The sequence below is a fragment of the Beta vulgaris genome, chromosome 7 (genome assembly GCF_026745355.1).
Source record: "Beta vulgaris subsp. vulgaris cultivar EL10 chromosome 7, EL10.2, whole genome shotgun sequence".
In the NCBI taxonomy this organism is placed as follows: Eukaryota; Viridiplantae; Streptophyta; class Magnoliopsida; order Caryophyllales; family Amaranthaceae; genus Beta; species Beta vulgaris.
Window position 1 is genome coordinate 35,630,978 of NC_079208.1, and position 24,364 is coordinate 35,655,341.

The window sequence follows — 24,364 nt, forward strand, 5'->3', positions numbered from 1 at the left end:
ATGTAAAGTTTTTAATGAGGCAGTTGTCACCCATAATTACATTTGAGGGTCCGTTTAAGGGGGAGTGTTGTAATATTTTATGTAAACAGTAAACAGATAAATATGACGCTGTATCTTTGCCGCCCAAGATTAGACGTTTCACTGCATATTGCAGTGATATGTTGTATCATCGGGTGAATTATTCACCCGACACTATATATACCGCAATTTGCGGGAGAAAATGAGATACATAACTATAATATCATTCTCTCAATCTTGCTCAAAATCGCTCTAAATTACAACAATTGAAATTTATTTTTATAAAACCATTGCTTTTTAAGAAAACTCGATTGGAGTGGTAATTTTTTTTTAAAAGTCCAAAAAGAAAAATAAAATAAAGCAAAGTTAAGGTTGATCACTAAAAGAATAAAGCAAAGTTGAGGTTGATCACTAAAAAAATAAAGCAAAGGTGTGGTCCTTTTTCCTATGATTGAAAGTGGTAACTGCTCCAAAGGCTCAACAAAATGCAGATATTACTAAAGAGAGAACGTAAACAAAAGAGAACAAAAGAGAGAACGTAAACAAAATCACAACTTTTCTCCAGAACACCCCAGAAAACTCCATTTTTAGAGATCTTCCCCATTTTCTATCAACCCTCAATAATATATGCAGCTGAAAAAATCAACGAGATAAACCGTATCGTAATTCGTAGTGAATGATGGTGTCTGATTTGGCTGCAGAAGAAAATGCAGAGAAGAAATTAAAGTTTATAGCAAAATGCGTGATAACAGGGGTTGCGTTAGGGTTATCAATTTGGGGAATTCATGCGGTGGGATTATCGGAAACCCTAGAATTGTGGGTGAGGAATAAGAAGAAGAAGCCAATTCGTGTTTATATGGATGGATGTTTCGATATGATGCATTACGGCCATTGTAATGCTCTTCGCCAAGCTCGTGCGCTTGGCGATCAGTTAGTTGTTGGTGTTGTTAGTGATAAAGAGATCACTGCTAATAAAGGACCTCCTGTTACTCCGCTTCATGAAAGGTCTTTTCGATTCGATTTCGTTCTTCGACTTCGTGTTGATTTGTTGTTTGTTTTGTGGTGATTTTTAGCTGATTTTTGTGTGTTGTGTTGAAGGTTGGATAGTGGTAATTGTTTTACTTGATCTTATGAACTGATAGACTGAAATGCCATATATTACTATGTGTATGAATGAAAAGGTAAAAGAGTTTGGATTTTCTTGTTTATTGTAAGTTTGATGATTATATGAGAACTTAATTGATAATTCCCGAATGGCAATGTAGAAAAGGAGTCAAATTGAAGTAGTAGAAGCAGTGAATCGAGGCTTTTTTCCCGTATTTTTTTGCTGTGTATGGGGTTTGAGTGATTATCCATTTGAATTATGGCAATGGAGATTTGTTGTTCAGCTAGTTGATGTTTCTTATGTAGATGCTGTAAGGAACACTTAGAGATTGGTATTTTGCTATCTTAGGTTGTGGGAATTTTAGGGCTTTCAGATATGATGTTCTTGGGGTTTGATGTTCTTAGGATGATACTAGACTATAGCAGTTACTGTTAGAAATTTTATAGTCTTCCTTACTGTTTATTTTGTTCTCTTTCAAGAAAGGAAGGCTTCTTTTTGTAGTTGTGACTTGTGAGGTATTCTATGGTTGATGGCATGAGGGATATAGCTAACTGTTGCATATTTATTTTCTTGAAGTATATTTTTTAAATTAACTGTTTAATTTGAACTTTTGACAGGATGACAATGGTCCAGGCTGTAAAATGGGTGGATGAGGTCATTCCTGATGCACCTTATGCAATTACTGAAGATTTTATGAAGAAACTATTTGATGAATATAATATCGACTACATTATTCATGGAGATGACCCCTGTCTTCTTCCTGACGGAAGTGATGCTTATGCTCTAGCCAAAAGAGCTGGTCGATTTAAGCAGATCAAACGGACAGAAGGAGTTTCCAGTACAGACATTGTTGGTAGTAGCACTTCTAAGATTTGAATTTGTTATCACATTTTGCTACTAAATAATATTTTGGTATTTGGTTTGATAGAATGTTCAACTACTGTACTTTTGGTTGTATGAAATTTTTAAATGTGTGTGTCAATAGCTTCGGACTTATCTATGTGCTCTTCATTTGATTCTATTGGTAGTGTATGCTTTGTTGACACATTTAGTGTCGCTGTGCAGGCCGTATGCTTCTTTGCGTCAGAGAAAGGTCTCTTAATGAAAATACCAATCATTCTTCCCTTCAGAGACAGTTCAGCCATGGTCATAGCCAAAAGTTTGATGATGGTGTATCAGCCGGCGGGACTCGTATCTCACACTTTCTCCCAACATCTCGCAGAATTGTTCAATTTTCAAATGGAAAGGTACACACAGTTCTCCATAAACTACCCTGAATTTTGGAGATGTGATTATTTTCCTGAATCTAATCTTCAGTTTTGCATTTGCGGACTATCACTTTTGTACAGTCGAGTCCTCATATTTTCTAAATGAGGTTGTTCCATAAGGGTTTGAGACAGCTATATTGCACAAGTAGGTTATACACTTACGGCCCGTTTGGTAGTTGTTAATAAATTGCGGTAATGGGAATGAATTTTAAGTGTAATTTCATTAGGGAAGCACCCTTAAAATCTCCATGGGGAGGCATTTTTTCTGCATGGGCAAGCAATCTTACTCCTAAACTTGTGTTTTTGTCTCCAAAAGGAAGCAATTTTCATTACCACTCATTACCACTTATTACTACCTACAAGGTGGTATTGGATGAGAATGAAAATTCAAGAATGAAAGTGAACACTTTAGGATAAATTAGCATTACCATGGGAATGGACAATGATATTCTTCACAAATTTACATACAAATTCATTCCTATTACCACCATTTATAACCAACTACCAAACTGGCCGTTAGTGCTTATGGTGTTTCTATGGACACGGTGATCATTTCATCATCATCAAGTGTAACGTAATACCTTGATTGTGAGGTGATGTCTCTCTAAGTCAATATAGCCTTGGAAAAGTTTCGTCACATTTTAACTGTATTTGAAGGATCTTTTTTGTCCTATCATTAGGAAAACCCCCCAATTCCATTTACTCCAGCATTACTATTAAATACAAGCCTGCAAGCAAAGTTCTAACTTACAGTCATCTACATTTTCAGTAAGAGCTTCTACAAGAAAATTAAGTATATAGGACAGCTTGGCATTTTAAGAAATAAATGTCCATTGCATGGTGAATAATTCATCTATAAAAATGAGGATTATAAGATAGATATATTCTTGAGTTGCACAATGACAGACAATTAGAAATGAATTATTTTAAGAGAAGTGGCCATAGCAGTGTGGAGGAGAGAATATGAGAAAGGCATGTAAAATGATTTGGGAAAGATGTGAATTTCTCTCGAATAGTTGATGTGCAGAGCACAAGGGATTGAAGAGGTTCATTGTGAAATGAGAAACAGACAGCCTGAAGTGTGGATAGACTGTGAGGTATATGAGCTTTTAGATTCTGATTTTTAATGAAAATTGGCAAATGCTGATGACAGAAGAAATTAGTATACTATCTGCATGTGATCCAGCTTTACATTGGGTAAGGATTGGTTTAGTTGGTTAAAGGAGCTTCGTGAATGCAGATGAGTATGCTTATGTCTTGTTCGATTAGACATCTCAGTTCTGGAGATAAGTTAACTCAAGGCTAATGAGTTCGATATGGCTCATCAGTTTTGATAAGTTAAAGTTTAGTTCAGGGCTTATGAAAATATGCTTAAATAATTTCATTTTAGTAGTTCATTTGGTTAAGACCAAGGCCTTTAGATGCAAATTACGATGCCTTAAGGAATGTAATAGAAGACAACAAGGGAGAGGGGAACAAAAGGAGAATTTTATACCCATATTGGAATTTACTTACATCCTGCATAAGCATCGTTACATTTACGTATGCAGATTTGCTTAGACTTATTAATCTTACTTCTGTAAGCAGACAGAAAGACTGAAGCTTTTTGCACTTCTTGCAAAGTAAAAATTTTATTTCTGTTGACAATGCATGAATTCAATAGAAAGCCTGAATTCGAGCATGGACGCTTTCGTTGAGTTTTCACACATGAATTGCGTGGTTGTTATGGTACGTCTCATTTAATTTTTCCTTACAATACAGGGTCCCAAACCAGATTCACGCATAGTTTATATTGATGGTGCTTTTGATCTTTTCCATGCAGGGCATGTAGAGGTATGCTTCTATTCTCTTCTTAAGTTAATTTTTGTAGCCAATTCTTTTGGTAGTCTTTTCCATTTTTCCACCTTCTGTTCACTTACTTGCAATTATCTTTCTATGAGGGAATTAATGTATTACTTTTGGAAGGGATGCATACTCGCATTTACGTCCTTCTGGGTCGTTCATTATAGATGTGCAGAATCTCTTTACTTGAGCTGTATACTGTTAGATGAAGTAGACAACTTTATGTTTTCCGAAATTTGGCCTTTTCTGTTACCTGCTATCAGTTATTACTACTTATGAAGTTGGCTCGCTTGTTGCACTATATCACAACATGCTTCTTAAATCCGTTTTAAATTCTTGCCCAATCCATGTATACACTTCCATCTTTGCTCATAAATGCTCATTTATCTAATGCCAAGCGTTCATTACAGTCTTATATGTTGGGTTCTGTGTGGTTGGCTCGCTTCTCAGTCTATATCACCCCATGCTTCTTAAAAGCTGTTTAAGGTGGTACATAGAGGAAATACAGCACAACTTTGAATTACCCATTTATCGAGCGTCAAAAATTTGTTGAGTCATATATGTGGGTTCTGTGTGGTGTGGTACAGATTGAAGTTTCAAATATTTGTAAGAGGTTCATTATAGACTTGATTTGATATTTAAAAGAAGACATTATTATAACCTTTTGAAAGTTATACTGTCTCTAGTCAATGTTGTGAATCGTCAGTTAATTTACATTTGCTTTACTTGAAATTTTTTGTTCAATTGTCTTCTGAAAATTTTTATTGTCTAGGTGTCCCATTCAATTTGTGGATAATAAATTTTACTTTGATAATTCTACTCCATTAAAACAAGAATAATAGTAATTATGAGAATTTAATATTTGTTATAATTAATCTTGTGTGAATTTGAAATTTCTTTATCCTTTATGAACTGAGTTGATTGAACTTGTAAAGTAGAAAAGTAGAATCCAACATCTGAACTTGTATAGTAATAAAGTAGAATTCAAGATCTGAACTGAAAAGATCTGAAATAAGCAAATTTAAGTTGAAAAGAGCACAACCTTTTTTTACAGTTTCTTTAGCTTATTGTTGTATACCTAATACCTATGGATTTCATTTGCTAACTTGAATAGTGATGATCCTTTGACTTGTAGATATTACGACTTGCTCGGGAACTAGGAGACTTTCTTCTCGTTGGAATTCATACGGACCAGACTGTCAGGTTATTATCCATGCCCTTCTCATGTCTTTCTGAACAAGCTTTCACCTTACTATTGATTTCATTGTTGAAAATACATTGAAATATGTCATTAGTTTGATGTTACGTTTTTAAACAGTATTAATCTCTTTGCCCTAGAACTTTAATCTCTTTTTCTTTCATTGCATGTCATATCATGTTGTTTGTAACTCTGTAACCATGAATTAATATATAAGACTCTTACAATTTCCTTGGTTGCTCTTGTTTAATTGAATGATATAAATCAATACCTCAGTTGAGGGAGAATTTAGTTCTGGGATAATTTAGAAGAACCAGGTGCCGTGAATTCTACGTGAACTCATTTCATGATATGTTCCTTAAAAGTTTCTCAAAGGGACTGAAATTCTAGGATAGATGTAGTGAAGTGATTATCCTCTTTTACCTTCCTTTGGGAGTTATGTTAGCCAATAAAGAAAAGTTAAAATTTTGGTTTTCTGGTTGATTGCGTATTTTTATTTGATTTACTTTCTTGAAATGCTTTATCAAGTTGTAACAACCTGAATTTGCCTGACTAAAATTGTCATACCAAGGCATAGTGTAACAACTCTGATGGACCTTCTAGACTATTATCATGCCACTTACCAAAATAAGTGTGTTGAATATGAAGCCTGAAGTTACTTCAATTTGCTCAGTAACAGTGACAAAACCAAACTTTATAAATCTAACTTCACATAAGTCTTTGTACATGTCCTCGAGCCAAGTCAGGTAACCCTCTGCAAATGAATGAGGGTTGTGACCCTATAGTGCTTGCAAGTGTTAAGCAGACACATCTTATCTACAACGTTAAAATTTAAGTATCAGACAAAGTCACTATTATGCTGTCCGTATTTCCGAACAATTATTTAAAAAATTATGAAATTAATATTTATAACATGATATAATACACTAAGGTCTATGTAAAGCATTTAAAATCTCAACCATTCTGTGTATCTATAACTTCGCTTAGAGAATCAAACTAGAACATGATCATTTTGATCAAATTAGTCTTCATACGATTTTTTTATTTTATAACTTTCTAATCATGAATCATAATAAGTATACTACTTATACTAAAACGTGCTCGTCAGTGGTCAGTAAGTTCAAGATTGTAATTTTTGATCAACAAAATACATTTTGTACCATTAACTCATAAAAGCATGATCTAGGTGAATTTTACCATTAAAAGGTAAATAAATTAACTTAATATATTCTAAACTTAACATATGGTAATAGGTGACAAAAATTAGCATAATTACTCTGGTTTTTCAGATCCCAAGACCTAGTAGGTTACAAGGGTATAAACTTCTAAATAATGACTTTTGCTCTTGATAAACTATTCTAAGTACAAATGTTATTCTAAACAACAATTTGAATTTACATGTCACATTTAAACATCATAAACATGATTAAAAGCAATAGACATTCTACGAAAAATAACTTGTACACAAATGGAAAATATTAAGCTTGATTTCACAATGTATATTCTCTTGAACAGTTATCGAACCTTACACGCAGTCCAAGATAATTAGTATACACTTAAGAAACATAGTATCAGATCTATTAGTGTGGATAGAAACAATTGCCTGTAAGGTCTAAACACATTTAGATACTTAAAACTTCACTTGAAAGAGAAAATGAAGTCCCTAGTTTTCACTTTGATAATCCTAGCTAAGACTTTGATATATGACATATAACACCTCCATAACCTTTACCACCATGAGTACCAATCCGACTGTTGTCATCCATGATAAGTAAACCAAGAAAAAGACATGCAAGAAAAATAAAGCATCAATACAGTTGAACCAGTCTCCGACATCACCAATAATATACATCCAACTTCAAGAAATGGAGGCTTGTTGCTATCATTTTCTAATACTTGATTTCCCTCCCTCATGAAAGTCTTGTAATTCTGAATTGATTTAGGTTGTTTGTTTTAATTTTTTTTTTTTTTTGTTTTTAATGTTTGCAGTGCTAAAAGAGGAAGTCACCGTCCTATCATGAATCTTCATGAAAGAAGCCTGAGTGTCTTGGCCTGCCGTTACGTAGATGAGGTGATCATAGGTGCTCCTTGGGAAGTTTCCAAAGACACGGTTAGTTCGCTTTTTTGTTTGATAGCTTGTGGCTTCTCTCTTTCCTTCTCATGATATTACCCCTTCGATTAAGCAAAGTTAAAAGAGAGAGAGAGAGAGAGAGCACAATAGGCAATAAAGGTTGGGTTTGTGGTTGATTTTTCTGTTTGCTTAGATGTGTACAAGAACATAAAATGTACTTTACATACCAAGGAAAACACTGGCAGTAGATAGAGGCAAGAAAGTGGGGGATGTATACCGTGGTATGACATAACTTTATGTTACACACCTCTTTTTTTTGTTTTTTTTCCCCTTTCCCCTCTCCTCCAGACTCCTCCATTTTGCACAACCCCATACTCGTACATACTGTTTCCGAATTGAAAGATGATACTTCATAGAACAATGCTCCGTCCTTCCTACTCCTTTTTTTACAATTGGGTATGAAGGGTATGCTTGGATCATAAACGTGGAGGCTGTATATTGTGGTATGGCATCAGTTTATGTTATAAATGTCTTTTCCTTGCACGTCTCGTACCTTTCTACTTGCTCCCCTCCCCCAGTGTCCTCCCTTGTGACAAACCCCTTTCAGATATTGTGACCCACTTGAATGATGCAACCTAGAGAACGTGTATACTCCCTTCAGTCATAATATACCAATTGAGTAAGATATTATTATTAAGGGTATACTTGTATTGAGGTAATGCCTTAAGGAAGTGATGAAGACAAAATAAAGAGAGTGAAGGTGGTGTAGGTAGTGCTAGATGAGATGATGTAGAAAACGCAAAGAGCAAGGGAGGAAAGGGGGAATTTACCCTCATTTTGGTAGTAATTACCCCTCCTAGAACAATTAGGATATGTTATCTCCAACTTATATTTACTTATATTCAGAAGAATTAAGAAAAGTTCAGAAAAAATAGGAAAAGTATAAAATGTCAAAGAAATTATGAAAATTTAGAAAAGTTCAGGATGATTCAGAATCGTTATACTTCATGGTAGTTAAGAGAACATTAATACAAGTTAGAGGAAAAATAAGTCGAAGAGCACATATACTTAATACCTTATCATCTAACACCACCTCCATCCACCTTAAATCTCTTTATTTTTTCTTATATTACCCCCTTGATACATTACCTACAATCAAATAATATCCTCAGGGTAAAGTATTTCGTATAGGATGTGGTGGGTATATTTGGAAAGTACAGAGACTAGTAAGTAGAAATTAAAGAAAATGGAAGTGGGAAGAGAGAAGAAAAATAAGAGACAGAAATTATATTGATAAAAAGTGAAAAGGGGTGGATGTGATAGACAAAGAAGATTTGCTTTTAAAATTAAGGGACGTCCATTTAAGGCAAGTGTGAAAGTTCTGGGATGGAGGGAGTGCATCCATGCTGGATTTGCTGGAAAAGAAGTGAATTTGGAAATCTGCTGCTGAAGTTGTTTTTATTTTGGCTTGCTGATTTGCTTTCAGCCACATTAAATAATACTTATGTAATTATTTGTAATTATGAGCTGATTACAAATTGAAACATAATGTAGAAGAGTACAATGAAATCATATTTGTAGGTGAGAAATGAAAATGGACGGGAATATAATATTAGCCTCATTAATCATAATTTCACTTTAAAATCATGTGTACGAACATGAGTAGGTGCTATTGCCTACTCTATTAATGAGCGTCTTGTTAGGGCTTAAAGTATTAGATTTAGAGCATGTGTTGTTTGATGTTTTTAAGGTCTAGAAACGGATTCAAGAAAGGAATTCTGCTAGGTGTTGTTTGGTTTGTTGGCTTTGATAACCCTTACCGTTCCGTGGAGGGAACCTATTCCACACATCTGTTACTGCTTCCCATACAGCGCTAACACATTGTTACTCTCCGCAATATCCAAATTTGAAAACGGTTTTACTGCACTCTTCCTTCTTTCTTTCTTTCTTTCTTTCTTTCTTTCTTTCTTTATTTCGTTCTTTCTTTCTTTCTTTCTTTGTTTCTTTCTCCTCTTCAACTCTCTTCAAAATCCTTCTCTGAGATGATCTGAATATTTGAATTAGATTGTTTTTCAACTTCATGCAAATTATTTGGATCCTATTATTTCTAATCTCCTGTGGTTAATAACAATGAAGAAGCTGTATGAAAGTCAATACTTACAACTCCCAAGTGATTTTTTTTATCTTTTGGGATTTGGGGGTTAAAATTCTTGAGATTTGGTAAGCAAAAAGTTATTCCATTTTTCTCAAAGCAGTAATATTATTATTGCTTTTATTCACAAAAGTGATGCATTATCAAGTAATTTTGCTATCTATCTAAAAAGTTGCATGAAAAATGAAGTTACTGGTGATTTCATTCCATTGTTTGGACTTTGGACCAAACATAAATGTAATTGTTATTGTTACCTTTCCTCCCTCTTATTCGATTCCTTTCCATTCCGTTTCTTACAATCGAACCAAAGTTCAATGAGGCTATTTTATCTTATTGTCTTTGGAATTGATTTGTGAAGGAGAGTTTCTATTTATAACCTTTGTTTGTCGGGTGCAGATTACAACTTTCAATATCTCATTGGTGGTTCATGGAACTGTAGCTGAGAGTGATGACTTCCAGCAGGTAAATATTTGGCCACTTTCCATGTATCATCTGATCTCGTTGGTTGTTACTCATATTGTATTTTGCAGGAAAATGACAACCCATATGCTGTCCCGATTAGTATGGGCATCTTCAAAGTTATAGACAGTCCGTTGGACATAACTACCACGACAATAATTAGGAGAATTGTTGCAAATCATGAAGCTTATCAGGTCTGCCCTTCTCTTACCTATGAGCTCTTTCTCCATTGCATTATCATCTCAAAGTTTATTTAAACTTTTCTTAACTTAAACTCCTATATCCATCCATCTAAATGTGCCAAGAGATTTTCTCCATCTTCTTCCATGAAGGGGGTTAGGGGCCGAAATTTAACCCACTCTTAGTGGCATATATATGTAACTTCAAACACGTTTAAGGGTGTTCTTTGGTGTTCCTGAGAAATTAGAGGGGGTTTATTGTGAGAACGCGAGACTGTTTAAGATTAGGTCAATCCTCCTCCCACTCGTGGGCGCAGGATTCATGTTACTGGTGGTGATGTTTCTGCTTTTACGTGTTGTGGTGCTGTCTGATCACTCTGATGTATGATTCCTGACATTTCTGCAGAAACGGAATGAGAAGAAAGCAACGAGTGAGAGGAAGTATTATGAGGAAAAGACTTACGTGTCTGGTGATTGAAAACTATAAACAGATTACGGTTAGGTAAAAAGCTGTGGTTTGTTTTATCTTCTTCATTACAAGTTGTAATGGTTAGTATGCAGCGTGTAATTAATCACATCTTGTTGGCTGACTGAAAACTTCTGTAGGCTGCCAAATCCATTCAGCTTCATTCTTGAGCATTTAGTAGTGTAGGTGCCCATAAAATCTACCAGCGAAAGGAGCAGTACTGAAATTATGTTGGAAACGGAAATAAGATGATGGAAATTGCAACATGAGGAGTTGCAACATAACGAAATGCATAAAAGCTCTTGGATTGGATTTAGTTGCATTTTGGAGGCTTTGCAGATACAAAAGAAGAGTAGGGAATAGATAATGGTTTAGTGCTTCTTTATGATAGGCAAGATTCATTTGACATAGTTGTAATATTTTTAATTATAATTCTTTAGTTTTTCCCCCCTTCAATTTGCAGCATTTTAGGAACCAATATTTTTTTTTTTTTATTCTCTTGTATTTCTTTGTCCTTTGATTTTTTCAATATAAGGGTTAATAGCTTTTTTGGTTATTCCTGATAAGATTGACCTGACGAAAACACAATTTATATATGAAATCAAGTAACTTAATTTGGTCTCAGATTGATATAAATATTCAACTTGATTATGAAATTAATATGATTGAAAATGAAATTGATACATTATGCTTATAAACTAGCTAATATAATCTAAGGTGGTCAAACTTGATATTGATTTGATTCTCTTTTTGAAGGACTCATTGATTGAATATGATCTGAATCGAATGAGTCATATAACAAGAATACAAATTGAAGCTTAACTCCTAAACATCTTAAATCTGATCTTTTTGGATGGTTATTCTACTTTGAAGTTTGAAGGAGTACTTTGGGTCATTTAGCTCATCCACTTTCCTCTGCTGCCTTCTCAAAGAGGCAGTGAGGAAAACCCAAATTATTAAATCTCGTTCTTCAGTGTGGTATTTTTATCCCCAATATTATTAACCCCGATATTCATCTTGTACATAATAAACGTTATTGAAAAACCCGTTAGAAATTATATTAAAACATGGCTCGACTTGATTTACTCCCTCTGTTTCATTTTAATCTACACACTTACACTTTTCATGCATGTCAATGCAAAATTTAAGGACATATATCTTTGGTTTTGTATTTGTAAAAATTATAAAACATATATATTAATCAAAATATATGTTATGATGAATTTAACAAGATCTCACATGATTATATTTTCATCCACGTATAAATCACAACTGATGGTCAAAGTGAAATTTGTGAATAGTGTAAAGTATCAAAGTGTAACAATTAAAATGAAACAGAGGAAGTACAATTTTTAGCAAGTCACAAATTTATAATAAATTGCTATAATTCCAAGTCAAAGATTATTGCAAAGCCTATTAGAAATTATATTAAAATATGCCATAACTTAACTCACCATTTTAAGCACGTCACAAATTTGTAATAAATTGCTACAATTCTATGTTATCATAAGCAGTGACCTTATCATTTTGGTACTTGAGAAATCAAAATGTTATCATCCATATGCCGCCCCGATACGAAGGCATTTTGGTATTCATCTATTAGTCCTTTACCCCCACAATGTGGATTAAGGCAGTGAGATCCACTGTCGCCATATCTATTTCTCTTTTGCATGGATATTCTCTCTCGAATGACTACGTTGGCAACGGATTTAAGACTATTACATGTTACAAAGATTGGAAAACGAGGTCCGACAGTATCCCACCTCTTTTTTGCAGATGATGCCCTATTCTTCTTTTGTGCATCTGAAGAAGCCTGCAATGCAGTTAATACAATAGTAACACGATTTTGTGATGTCTCAGGACAGATGATTAATCAGCATAAATCATTTGTAAAGTTCAGGCCTAATATTAGCTCGGATCAAAGACACGTCTATAGAAATGCTCTTCAGATGATGGACAAACCATCGCTCGGTACGTGTCTGGGATCATCAATTGACATTCAGGGTCCGAAGGTTCAGCACTTCACACCTCTACTAGACATAATCTCAAACAAGATAGCTATCTGGAACCACAGTCCACTTTCGCAGTCGACGAAGCTCATAATCATCCATTCTATTTTGGTGGCTTCCATTGTGAACCATCTGTCCATTTTCCGATTCCAGTAACTATAACAAACAAGTTGGATGCTATACTGGCGCGTTTCTTCTGGAAAAACAATCTACAGAAAGGTATTCATTGGAAAAGAAAGGAGGTGTTACATCAACTGCGTGGTCAGGGTGGTCTTGGAATCTGTAACATTGGCTGCTTTAATAAAGCGCTACTTATGAAAAAGGTGTGGCGCATTATCCAGCACCCCAATTGTTGCTCGCTAAGGTGTTCCAATCACATCACCAACAGAAATCATGGATCCGAACATCTCAGTACAATATGTCTTTGGGGCGTCATAACCTTATTAAGGCTAGCCAAACTTTGCAGGGATCCTGTGCATGGAAAGTGGGGAATGGTATCTCTATCAAAGCTGCCACAAAAGCTTGCGTTAATGGTAAAATTCCAATTTTTCGGGATGGGATTACACTCTGTGAAGGGGCCAACATAAAATTTTCACCCCTTGACAGATTCATAAAATTTTCACCCCAGATGATGCCAGACTCATTCAGGGGATTGAACTGCCATCTCGAACTATTGAAAACGATAGGATTTACTAGCCTTTGGCCCGGTCCGGGAATTATTCCATGAAGTCTGAGTATGGGTTACTGTTACAACACCAGCAAAGAGAAATCAGCAGCATGACAATTCCAGAGACCTCGAATTTCTTTTGTCAACTCTGGGGATTGAACATCATGCCAAAGTGGAAAATATTCGTATTGAAATTATGGCACAACTGTTTGGCCACGTCTTCTAATCTCCACCAGCGAGGGATTACGACTACTAACCAATGTCAAACTTGTTTGCATGATAAAGAGGATGACCAACACATCTTCAGGAACTGCCCCCCTCGCTACTGAGGCTTGGGAAGGAAATGATCTCCAAATCCATTCCCACTATCATCTGGAGTTATCGCTGGCACAATGGCTAGAATTTTGGTTTGGAAAATATCTTAAGGAAGATGGCTATGGAGGTTTACGTCTACCACAGTTTATTGGTACCGTGTGGGCTATCTGGAAGACAAGGAACGCGCAAATATTCCACCAGGTGAGGGCCACAACAGAGGTTTTAAGGACATATATAAGAGAAGGCGAACAACACCATTCACGTTTCATCGCGAATGACTCTCTGACGATAATCCCTCCTCCGGCGCCCAACTATGATTCTCCACCGTGATTTATATTCACCAATCATGAGCAATCGGAAAACGGCACTCCGGACATCATTATCCAGACAGATGGCTCTTGGGAGACAAACTCTGGGTTTGGAGGAGCCGCTTGGGTAGCACTACAGCATGGGCAACCCCTTCGTTGTCAAGGATCGTTTTTGTATGTGCTTCAGCTCTACAAACAGAAGCAGCGGCATGTCTCTCTGCTATCCGATGGGCTCGCACAACAAATTTTTAAAAAATTCTCGTTATCACGGACTCAGTGGCCCTGGTCCAATTCTTAAGATCTCAAACGAAGGCTGATATAACTATTCACCACACACTAAAGGATATTCGGGAAGAAGCGGGCACTTTCCAATGGTGCCGCATTTTGAAGGTCCATCGGGCTCAAGTCCAGCAGGCTCATACGATAGCATTAAATAGCCGGAATATATAATAGATTTACTACTGATTAATTCCCTATGTACGTTGATTAGATGTCAAAAAAAAAAAACTTATCGCTTGAGGCTCAAATACGCTTCTATAAGCATGTAATTATGGATTAGAATGTGTATTTTTTTTTTTTGGACTTTCCTAGTTCCATTGTACAATACAACCCTGTGCACAGGAAAGCGAAATCCCCTTTATGGCCCGTTTGGTAATTGGTTATTAATGGTGGTAATGGAAATAAATTCGTATGTAAATTTGCAAAGAAATTTTTTGTTCATTCTCATGGTAATGTTAATTTATCCTAAAGTGCATATATTTCTTCTTGAATTTTCATTCACATCCAATACCACTTTGTTAGCTCGCAATGAGTGGTAATGCAAATTAGGAGTGAAATTGCTTCCTCATGGAGAAAAAATACAAACTTGGATATTGAAATTGTCTCCCCATAGAGATTATAAGGATGCTTCTCTTATAACCTACACTTAAAGTTTCTTCCCATTACCGCAATTTACAAACGACTACTAAAAGGAAATAAAAAATAGTTGATATTGTTTAGACAATTAATTGTTGGAGTTCATTTTGAGAGCACGTTTTGGTACAAATCAAACACTTTGTAGAACTTCAAAATTCATGTCACGATTTCGACAAGTTTTAGTAAATGAATCTGAAATGAAGAGAGGTATAACTTTAATTTATTTTGATTTAAAATAGGCAACAGTGGCGGTAAAAAAATAAAATAATCTTAACCGACTAAAAGAGCTCTTTTCATGATAAGTTTAAAATACCCAATGCCAAGTATCCTAACAATAATAAAAGAGGGAGTGTTCCAAATCAAACAAAACTCTATGCTTCGTGAGAGAGCTTGTTTGGTTAGGCTCAAACACCTGATTCTTTTTACTGCTTGCTCCCAAACCAAAAGCCATCTACATGGCTTGCTTAATTTTTTTCCACCTAATAAACTACCCACTTATTTGTTCAAACTTATGTCTTCTTTTTTCCATTTGTGTTTGTCATGTATCCCATAAATCAACATCCTCCAAAATTTTTGTAGATTTTTGGGTTTCATCCATCCACAAACTGAGAAGTACAAAGTCCAAGTGCAAAATCGAAGGTGAATTCTTCTCCCTCTGTTTTCCCATTTTCATCTAATTTGCTTTACCATTGTCAATTTTGGTTCTTCTTCGATTTATTTTCACCAACATAACTAATAGTTAAAGATACTAAACAAAAAACTTTATAGTCAAATTCAAGTATGAGGGAAGCAGGATATACTAGTATTTACTGACTCTGCAAATCTGATCCATGCTTTAAATAATAAAGCTTCCCCCTACAGCTTATTAATATTTCTAATGATATCTATGAACTGTGTAGATCTCTTAATAGTTGTGAGGTACTTAAGGTAGATAGGAGTCTAATAAAAGATAGCCATAATCTGACAACTAGTGCCAGACATCGCATTTTAGTTTAGTTGGCTCCCTAAGTACTTGCTGCCAAAAAAAAAAAAAAACTTTATAGTGAAATTCAATTAACCGAATTACAAAGATTCTTAGAAAAGGAATACTGATATTGAATTAAAATTGGTTGTACTCAAATAATGGTCTGGTTCGACCAAAGCAAGTGTGGATGCAATTTTCATCACAAAAATAAAACATAAAGCATAGAATAATTAACAAAAATCAACAAAAAATTAAAATAAAAACCCACGCACTGAAGTTCAAGAGAGGAGAGAGAAATAGGGAAAAAACCACGCATTGAGAGAGAGATAAAATGAAGTTCAGGAGAGGAAAGAGAAAGGGGGAAAAAACCGACCCATAGAGGAAGGAGAGCAGGCGTGCTGAGCCTTTTATTGTGGGCTTTTTTTTAAAACAAATTCCAACTATCTCACAGTGGAAGTATAGGTGATCATTATGCCCTTAAAATTCTCTCCATACTCATAATTTGGGCCAAACTATTATCGACGGAGCAACTACTCCCTTTTAGTCTTTTTCAATTCCTTCACATCATCACTCTTTAAAACATATATGCACAATATGATACTTCTATTTTAAGTAGTTTTTAAAAAAAAAAATGTATGTCATAACTTGACAGTGGATTATAAGTGGGTATTTATTTAAAAACACATGAGACATGATACACCAAATTGTCTAATTTTAGTAGTTCAAATTATTAATTTTCAATTACATTTCTATTCACGCCATCTTTTGTTATATGTATTTCTTAAACAGGAAAGCATTACAAAGACTTACACTTAGAAGTCATATTTTGCCTTGCTATCAACAACGGTGTGTCCTCACAATACTATCTATTTTTGGTTCTCGTTCGAAATGTTAATATAGTTATAGTTCATCTTACTTTATATGTTCACTTATTCTTCTATTTAGATTATAGCTAGTCTTACTTTGCATGTTCATCTATTATTGTGTTTAATAGTATATGTAAGTTATCCCACACAATATAAAACGTTACAATTAACTTAAAACATGGAAGAGAAATCTCCTAAGAAATATAAGTCACATCCATATGCTCTATGGCCTCAGGAAAATAAAGAAAAACTTAGAAAAAAAAATGGAGAGATGCGTATCACATGAAAAAAAAAAACAAGTCGAAACTTCTATGCACTCACTTTCACGTAAAGAAAACACAATTTCCACACATGAATCATCACAATTGTCTAAATCACAAAATAATCCTTCACAAAAGAGAAGTTGGTATGCAATGCTAACAGAAGAAAAAAAGGACGAAATTCGGAAAAAGAAATGACAATTTGCAACCCTTAAAAAAACACAAAGAGCTCTAACTATCAACAACGACGAATTAACAATTTCCAATATTAGTTACATGACAAGAAATCAAGCTCCATCACTTCCTTTGCATAAAGGAAAAGCTACAACAACCCGTTATACATCTTTTGAAAAAGGTACTACAATATATTGTGAAGTATTAGATTGTTATATTACTATAGATGAATAATTTGATAGGTATATAGTAACCTTGATAATTTTTAAAACAATAGGTTCTTGCTCTAAAGATGAAGGTTCTTGCATAGATACAACTGCTTATTTTGATTCTCAAGACTTGATAGGTATCATTCTTCACATAATTTCATTTACAAACCAAAAAAAGAAGTATCTAAAATGAACATATATATGTAGGTGTACCCGTTAACAACCAAAATTCATCAACTCCTATTGCACACATCGTCGAAATACTACCTCAAGTAGAGCCATGCATTTACTGTGGAGCCAAGAGATTTTATCATGAGCCTAATTAAATACTTTTGTTGTGACGATGGTAACATAGCACTAGCTTCGAACAATGTTCCTGAAAAACTTTACATCTTATATACATCTAATTCAGAAGAAAGCAAATCATTTCACAAATATTCACATACTTATAGCAATTCATTTGCGTTCACCTCCTTTGGTGTTATATATGATAAAGAATTGTGTAAAAGAAACAAAGGAATATACACTTTTAGAGTTCAAGGACAAGTCTATCACTTTATCAATGAACTACTTCCAACTAATAATGAACCAGATTTTTTGCAGTTGTATTTTTATGATACAGATAATGAGATCGACAATAGACTAAAAGTGTCGGAAAAAATGAATGCCAAAATTGTGAACGAGCTTATCCAATGTTTAGATGTCAATCCTTACTCCAACTTCTTCAGAAGTCTAAAAGATATCCCAAATTTAGAAGACTAAAAAGTTATCATAAGATCTGATCCAACTTTAGACCAACGAATATTTAACGCTCCAACAACATCACAAGTAGCTGCAATATGGATTGAAAATGATGAATCAACTGAACTTAAAGAACGAGATATTGTCGTATATGGTCATAGTGGTGAAAGTCATAGAGTGAAATATTATTATATATGGTCGTTATGACCCACTATAATATCCATTATTATTATATATTGTATGACATGAAGGCATAGAAAAGATAAATAAAAAAAGAGGAGATTCCCATTATCACGACAATTTAGAAAATGATTACAATGAGATTATCTATTCTGAAATACTTTTTCAAAGGGAAGAAAGAGGTACGTCTAATCAACATCATTGTAATAAACTTATTTTCGCTTCTCCTAGAAATTTTTAATTATACCATATATCATTTCTTTTCCTGCAGTGCTTAATAAAGGAAAGGAAACAAGGAACAACGTATCATATAGGAAATACTACTATTACAAATTTCAAATTCGACCTTTTAAAAAGGAAATCATCCTACATTCTCGACATCTATTACAACAACTAGTTGTTGACATGTACATAAAATTAGAAACATCTCAACTAGATTATTTTAGAAACCGTTAAGAAGAAATTCGAGCAGAATTATACCAAGGCATTATTGATAATGTTTCTATAGGTAAGAATCGTGGTTCAAAAGCCGGAAAAAGAATAATTTTACCTGCTTCATTTACTGGTGGCCCTAGAGATATACGTCGCCGATATATTGATGCTATGACTTTAGTCCAAAGATTTGGTAAACCTGACATATTTCTCACTATGACTTGTAATCCTAAATGGTTTGAAATTCAACAAGAATTGCGTTTTGGAGAACAAGCACAAGATAGGCCCGATCTTGTAGCAAGAATTTTTAAAGCTAAACTTGAGAAGTTAAAATTCTGTTTATTCAATTAACATATTTTCGAAAAGGTAAGTGCTCACAGCTCACGTGTATGTAGTTGAATTCCAAAAAAGAGGATTACCACATGCTCATTTTCTCATAATTTTACAACCTACATATAAATTAACTTCCTCTGAATCATACAACAAAATTGTATGTGCTGAACTCCCAAACAAGGAACAAAACCCTCACTTACACTCACGTGTTGGTAAACATATGATACATGGCCCATGTGGCTTTTTAAACAAATCAAATGTTTGTATGACGAAAGAAGATTGCTGTAAAAACAAATATCATAAAGATTTTTGTGCTACAACAACTCATGGAGAAAATTCATACCCTAGGTATAAAAGACGAAATAATGGTCAACTTGTGAAAGTTCGAGGTGCTAAATTAGATAATAGATGGGTCATTCCTTATAACCCTTTTTTATTGGCAACAGTTGATTGTCATATATATTAATGTTGAAAATGCTCAACAATTAGTGTTGTGAAATACTTGTATAAATATGTATACAAAGTATATGATCGAGTAGCGTTTAATTTATTATCCTAACAAGATAAAACTGGGATAAATGAGATTGATGCATTTCAATCAGCAAGGTGGATTTCTGCTCCAGAGGCTATGTGGAGGATCTATAGATTCGTTTTATATGAAATTCATCCTCCCATCATTAATTTACAACTACATCTTGAAGATAGACAATTTATCACGTTCACCAAACACACTAATCTAAATAGCATTATAAATACCGAGTCTTCCTCAAAAACAATGCTAACAGAATATTTCGCTATGAACAAAATTGATTTAAATGCAAGTAAATTGCTATACAAAGACTTCCCTGAGTTCTATGTATGGGATTAAAAAAAAAAAAAGCAAAACATGAAATCTTAGAAAAGAACGAAATGTCGTAGGTCGAATTATAATTGCTAGTCCAATAGAAGGTGAAAGATACTATTTGCGCTTATTATTAAACCACATTGAGGGTGCCACTTCTTTTAAGGCTTCAAAAATCATTAATGGAAAAGAAGCATCCTCAATTCAGGAAGTTGCCTTACTAAATGGATTATTAGAGACATACACTTATATTGAGCAATGTCTTGAAGAAGCTTCTCTATTTCAGATGACATACTCATTAAGAATGCTTTTTGCTACATTACTAGCATATTGTAATCCAAGTAATCCAAAAGTCTTATGGAACAAGTTCGAACATAAATTAAGTGAGGATTTTAAATACTCTAATTTACCAAAAGAAACAATAAGAATAAAGGTTCTCCAAATTATTAATTCCATATTAGAATCAATGGCAAAAGACATAAACACAATTATCCTTTAATAGATGGAGCTATCAATTTACAAGAAAATCTGAAAAAAAAAAAAAGTAAAGAATTAGAAGATGAAACAAATATCATAGTGTCTGAAGAAGATATGCTTTCGGTGTCCAAACTAAATAAAGAACAAAAATATGCATATGACAACATAATGGCAAAAGTACTATCCAACCAACCTGGAGCCTTCTTTATCGATGGCCCGGGAGGAACAGGAAAAACTTATCTATATACTTCCCTATTAGCTACTTTCCGATCACAACATTTTATAGCTTTAGCATTAGCAACATCTGGAATTGCTGCATCAAATATGCCTGTGGCAAGAACTTGTCATTCGCGATTTAAATTGCCACTTGACAACGATAACACAACAACTTGTGATATAAGCAAACAAAGCAATATCCCAAAGCTTCTCAGAGCTGCGAAATTAATTATATGGGATGAGGCTTCTACGCCCAAAAGGCAAGCTATTGAAGTAGTTGATAAAATGCTAAAAGATATCATGGAAACTAATCTACCTTTTGGTGGTAAAGTCATTGTATTTGGTGGTGATTTTTGACAAGTTTTACCCGTCATTCCAAAAAAAAAGAAGAGAAGAATAAATTGATGCAAGTTTAGTAAGATCTAAAATTTGGCCCACATTACAAAAGATCAAATTATGTGAACATATGCGTACAAAATTTGATCCTGGATCAATTTTGTGAAGTCCTTTTAAGAATAGGAAATGGAACCGAACCACAAACAATAAATGACATGGTCAAACTTTCACATTCAATGATTGTTCCGTATATTGACTAGACAACTTCTCTAAATACGCTAATAAAGAGTGTTTTCCCAAATCTAAACATGGTTGCAATAGATCCAAATGTTATTACAAATCATGCCATTCTAACTCCTAAAAATCAATCCGTAGATGATATAAATAAAATTCTCATAGAGATATTTCCAGGAAATGCTATAATATATCATAGCTTCGATAAAACTATTGATCCAATAGCACAAGAACATCATGAAGACTTTTTAAATAGTTTGACATTAAATGGTCTACCTCCTCACACCCTTATATTAAAACCTAATTGTCCTGTAATCTTGCTAAGAAACATAGACCCCTCAAAAGGTCTTTGCAACGGCGCGCGTTTAATATGTCGTCGCTTAGATAAAAATGTAATTGATGCTGAAATTGTTGTTGGGTATCATCGTGGTAAAAAAGGGTTCATACCAAGCATTCCTTACAACCTTCCAAAAGTGATAAGTTTCTCATACCTTTTAGAATAACACAATTCCCAATACGCTTGTGTTTTGCTATGTCTATTAATAAAGCTCAAGGTCAAACTCTTAAAGTCGGGATATATTTACCCCAACCAGTTTTCTCACATGGACAACTATACGTAGCATTATCAAGAGCTAAGACTGCAAAAGTCGTTAAAATTGTAATTAAACCCCATTCAACTGAAACAACTGACTATTACACAAAAAATTTTATCTACAAGGAAATACTAACTGAAAGTGCAAAAAATTAACAAGTGTTCTATGTATATGTTACAACCAATAATATTTAAACAACAATATTTCTTAGTAAACTAGATTCTCTTTTTATGTACCTAGAGAAATATTAAACATCAATTTTATGTCTTATTCCCCTTTCTGTTTGATTTCCTACATAAGTTTATGCACTTGATGATTTCAAAAGGTTAGTTCCCTTCTCTAATTTATACATAAATAGTTGCAATAACTATTACACTCGTAATATTTTCTATTTCCATGCAGACTATTAAGATGCCGAAGCAATATCTACCTATAAAGAGGTAACTCATCATACAAAGAAGCATTGAGCAACAAAGGTGCAAGTAATAGAAAAGTCTTAACTCACGTTACTCAACAAACACATCAAAACATTTCCAAAGACTTGTTTTTGCAGATAAAGAGGTAAGAGCAACACAGTACAATTTATAAATATAATACTTGAATGTTTTATCCAACACACTTTTTTCTTTCATTTTCAAGGGTACAAAAGTTCAAGCTGTGATTTTTGGTGCTGATGTCGAGTTGTTTACGAACACTCTTAAACTTCTACATAAGTATCAAATCTCAAATGCAATTGTGAAACCCATTGAACATAAACACCGTATTGTGCCTCATGTTTATCAATGGATAATGAATGCAAAAACCCCTATTATTGAGCTTACCGACGACGAGGAATCCTCAAAAATAACACCTTCTTTCAATTTGGTTCCCTTTGGCGATCTTTCCAAATATGTTGATTCCCTTTCTCAAGTTGGTAAGTTATACTTTTACTTTTCTCCTTCCCAATTTCGAATGTATTATTCTTGTCTTAAATAATTGGTAAAATTTCAAATATTTTGGGTGTGATGCTGGACATACTTAAAACAAAAACCATCAACACCAACAGTGGACCATCAACAGTACAAGAGTTTGTCCTCATAAACCACGAGTAAGCTCCTTTCTTTATATCTTCAAAATATCCTTAAAATGCATGCATATTTCCCCACTTAATGCATACACTACTATATGTGACACTATTATAATATGAAAAAACCAATCATGTTAACCATGTGGGTGCCCTTTAAAGATAATGAAGGTGCAGCTATCGCAAATGAATTGTAGAAGTGGACATGCGATTGAAAATCGTATCGTATAATGGTATGACTAATATATTATCATCTTTACTCAATTAAGGATCTATATTTAATTAACAAATATTTCTTCCTCCTTTTGTACTTAACCAAAGATCTGTCTCTTTCAACAAAGTCCTCATCATCATTTCTTATAAACCCAGATGTTACTGAACCAACTGCTCTCCATACATGGTAAAATACAATTTCCTATTTTTTTTGAAAATACAAACTCACCAATCTTATGACAACATTAACGCAATTATCTATCACTTATCCTTCTTAGGATCTTGCAAAATGAAGAAATGTTGAAGGAAATAAAATCAGACAAAAAATTTCAGGGAAAAACAATGGAGATTTCACATATTAGCAGAATCCCCAAGTCTCCAGATCACTCCTTATATACCCAAAACTCCTCTAGAAAAATAATAATGACTAAAGAACTACATAATTTGTCCTCAGGCTGCAACATTCAAAATCCCAGCATTCCCCTCCATTAAAAGTGCAAATCAAAAACTCTGGTATATGAGCTGCAACAATTGCCGCAAAGGCATAGATGCTGAATATTTGACAAGTTATCCATGTGTTTACTGTGGAAAAACCAGTATTGTAGAACCCATATATTCTTAATTTACAAGAAAAAAAAATCCATAAAATACACTTACAAAAAAAATAATTCTATACATATTTCACATAAACATAACAGGTGTTGCTTTCAAATTGAACTCGAGGATACTTCTGGAACATTGACGGCCACAATTTACGGAAAATATGCTGGAAAAGTTTTCATGCTTAACCCAATCTCCTTGATAAAAAAAACAAGATGAGGTATGACCTCTTTAATTATTTCCATGTCAAAACATAGTTCCTGTTTGTTTCTACTTTTTAGTTACAGAAAATATAGTTCATAATAATATAAGAATGCATGATAAATTAGTTTCGCCTTTGAACTTTGTTATTCCCTAACATAATTCCACATTTCCACCACTTAACCAACTTACCATATTCTTCCACTTACAGGATGCAGATTTTGATATCTCCTCTTATGACATACTAGTGGACAAAAAACAATACATATTTCTCGTAAAACGCAACAGAAGTGAGCCCTCAATTCTAAAGTTCAATGTTGTGTCTGTCTCTAACATCAAGGAAGCAACTTGTTGAAACTTTAAAGACATAGCAATGTCGATGACCAGTACATCTCTGAATACTTGAAAATTCCAGAGCTTTTGTAACATCTTAACACTTGGCTTCATAGTTTTATGCGC

General features: G+C 34.0%; 1 protein-coding gene across 1 annotated transcript; it reads left to right on the plus strand.

Moving 5' to 3' along the window:
* The first annotated feature begins 454 nt into the window (after window positions 1-454).
* On the plus strand, window positions 455-11,382 carry LOC104899214 (ethanolamine-phosphate cytidylyltransferase). The gene is made up of 10 exons (XM_010686365.4): window positions 455-1,023; window positions 1,741-1,976; window positions 2,189-2,370; window positions 4,153-4,224; window positions 5,369-5,436; window positions 7,421-7,541; window positions 10,051-10,116; window positions 10,185-10,307; window positions 10,699-10,794; window positions 10,899-11,382. The coding sequence occupies exons 1-9, from the start codon at window positions 695-697 to the stop codon at window positions 10,768-10,770; spliced, it is 1,269 nt and encodes a 422-aa protein (XP_010684667.1). The 5' UTR covers window positions 455-694; the 3' UTR covers window positions 10,771-10,794; window positions 10,899-11,382.
* The last annotated feature ends 12,982 nt before the right edge of the window (window positions 11,383-24,364 follow it).

Excerpts from the sequence above, each read along its gene's own strand:
- LOC104899214 (XM_010686365.4), top strand. The coding sequence starts at position 695 with ATGATGGTGTCTGATTTGGCTGCAGAAGAAAATGCAGAGAAGAAATTA. Across the intron at positions 1,977-2,188 it reads TTCCAGTACAGACATTGTTG|GCCGTATGCTTCTTTGCGTC; the intron begins GTAGTAGCACTT and ends GTCGCTGTGCAG. Across the intron at positions 7,542-10,050 it reads GGGAAGTTTCCAAAGACACG|ATTACAACTTTCAATATCTC; the intron begins GTTAGTTCGCTT and ends TGTCGGGTGCAG.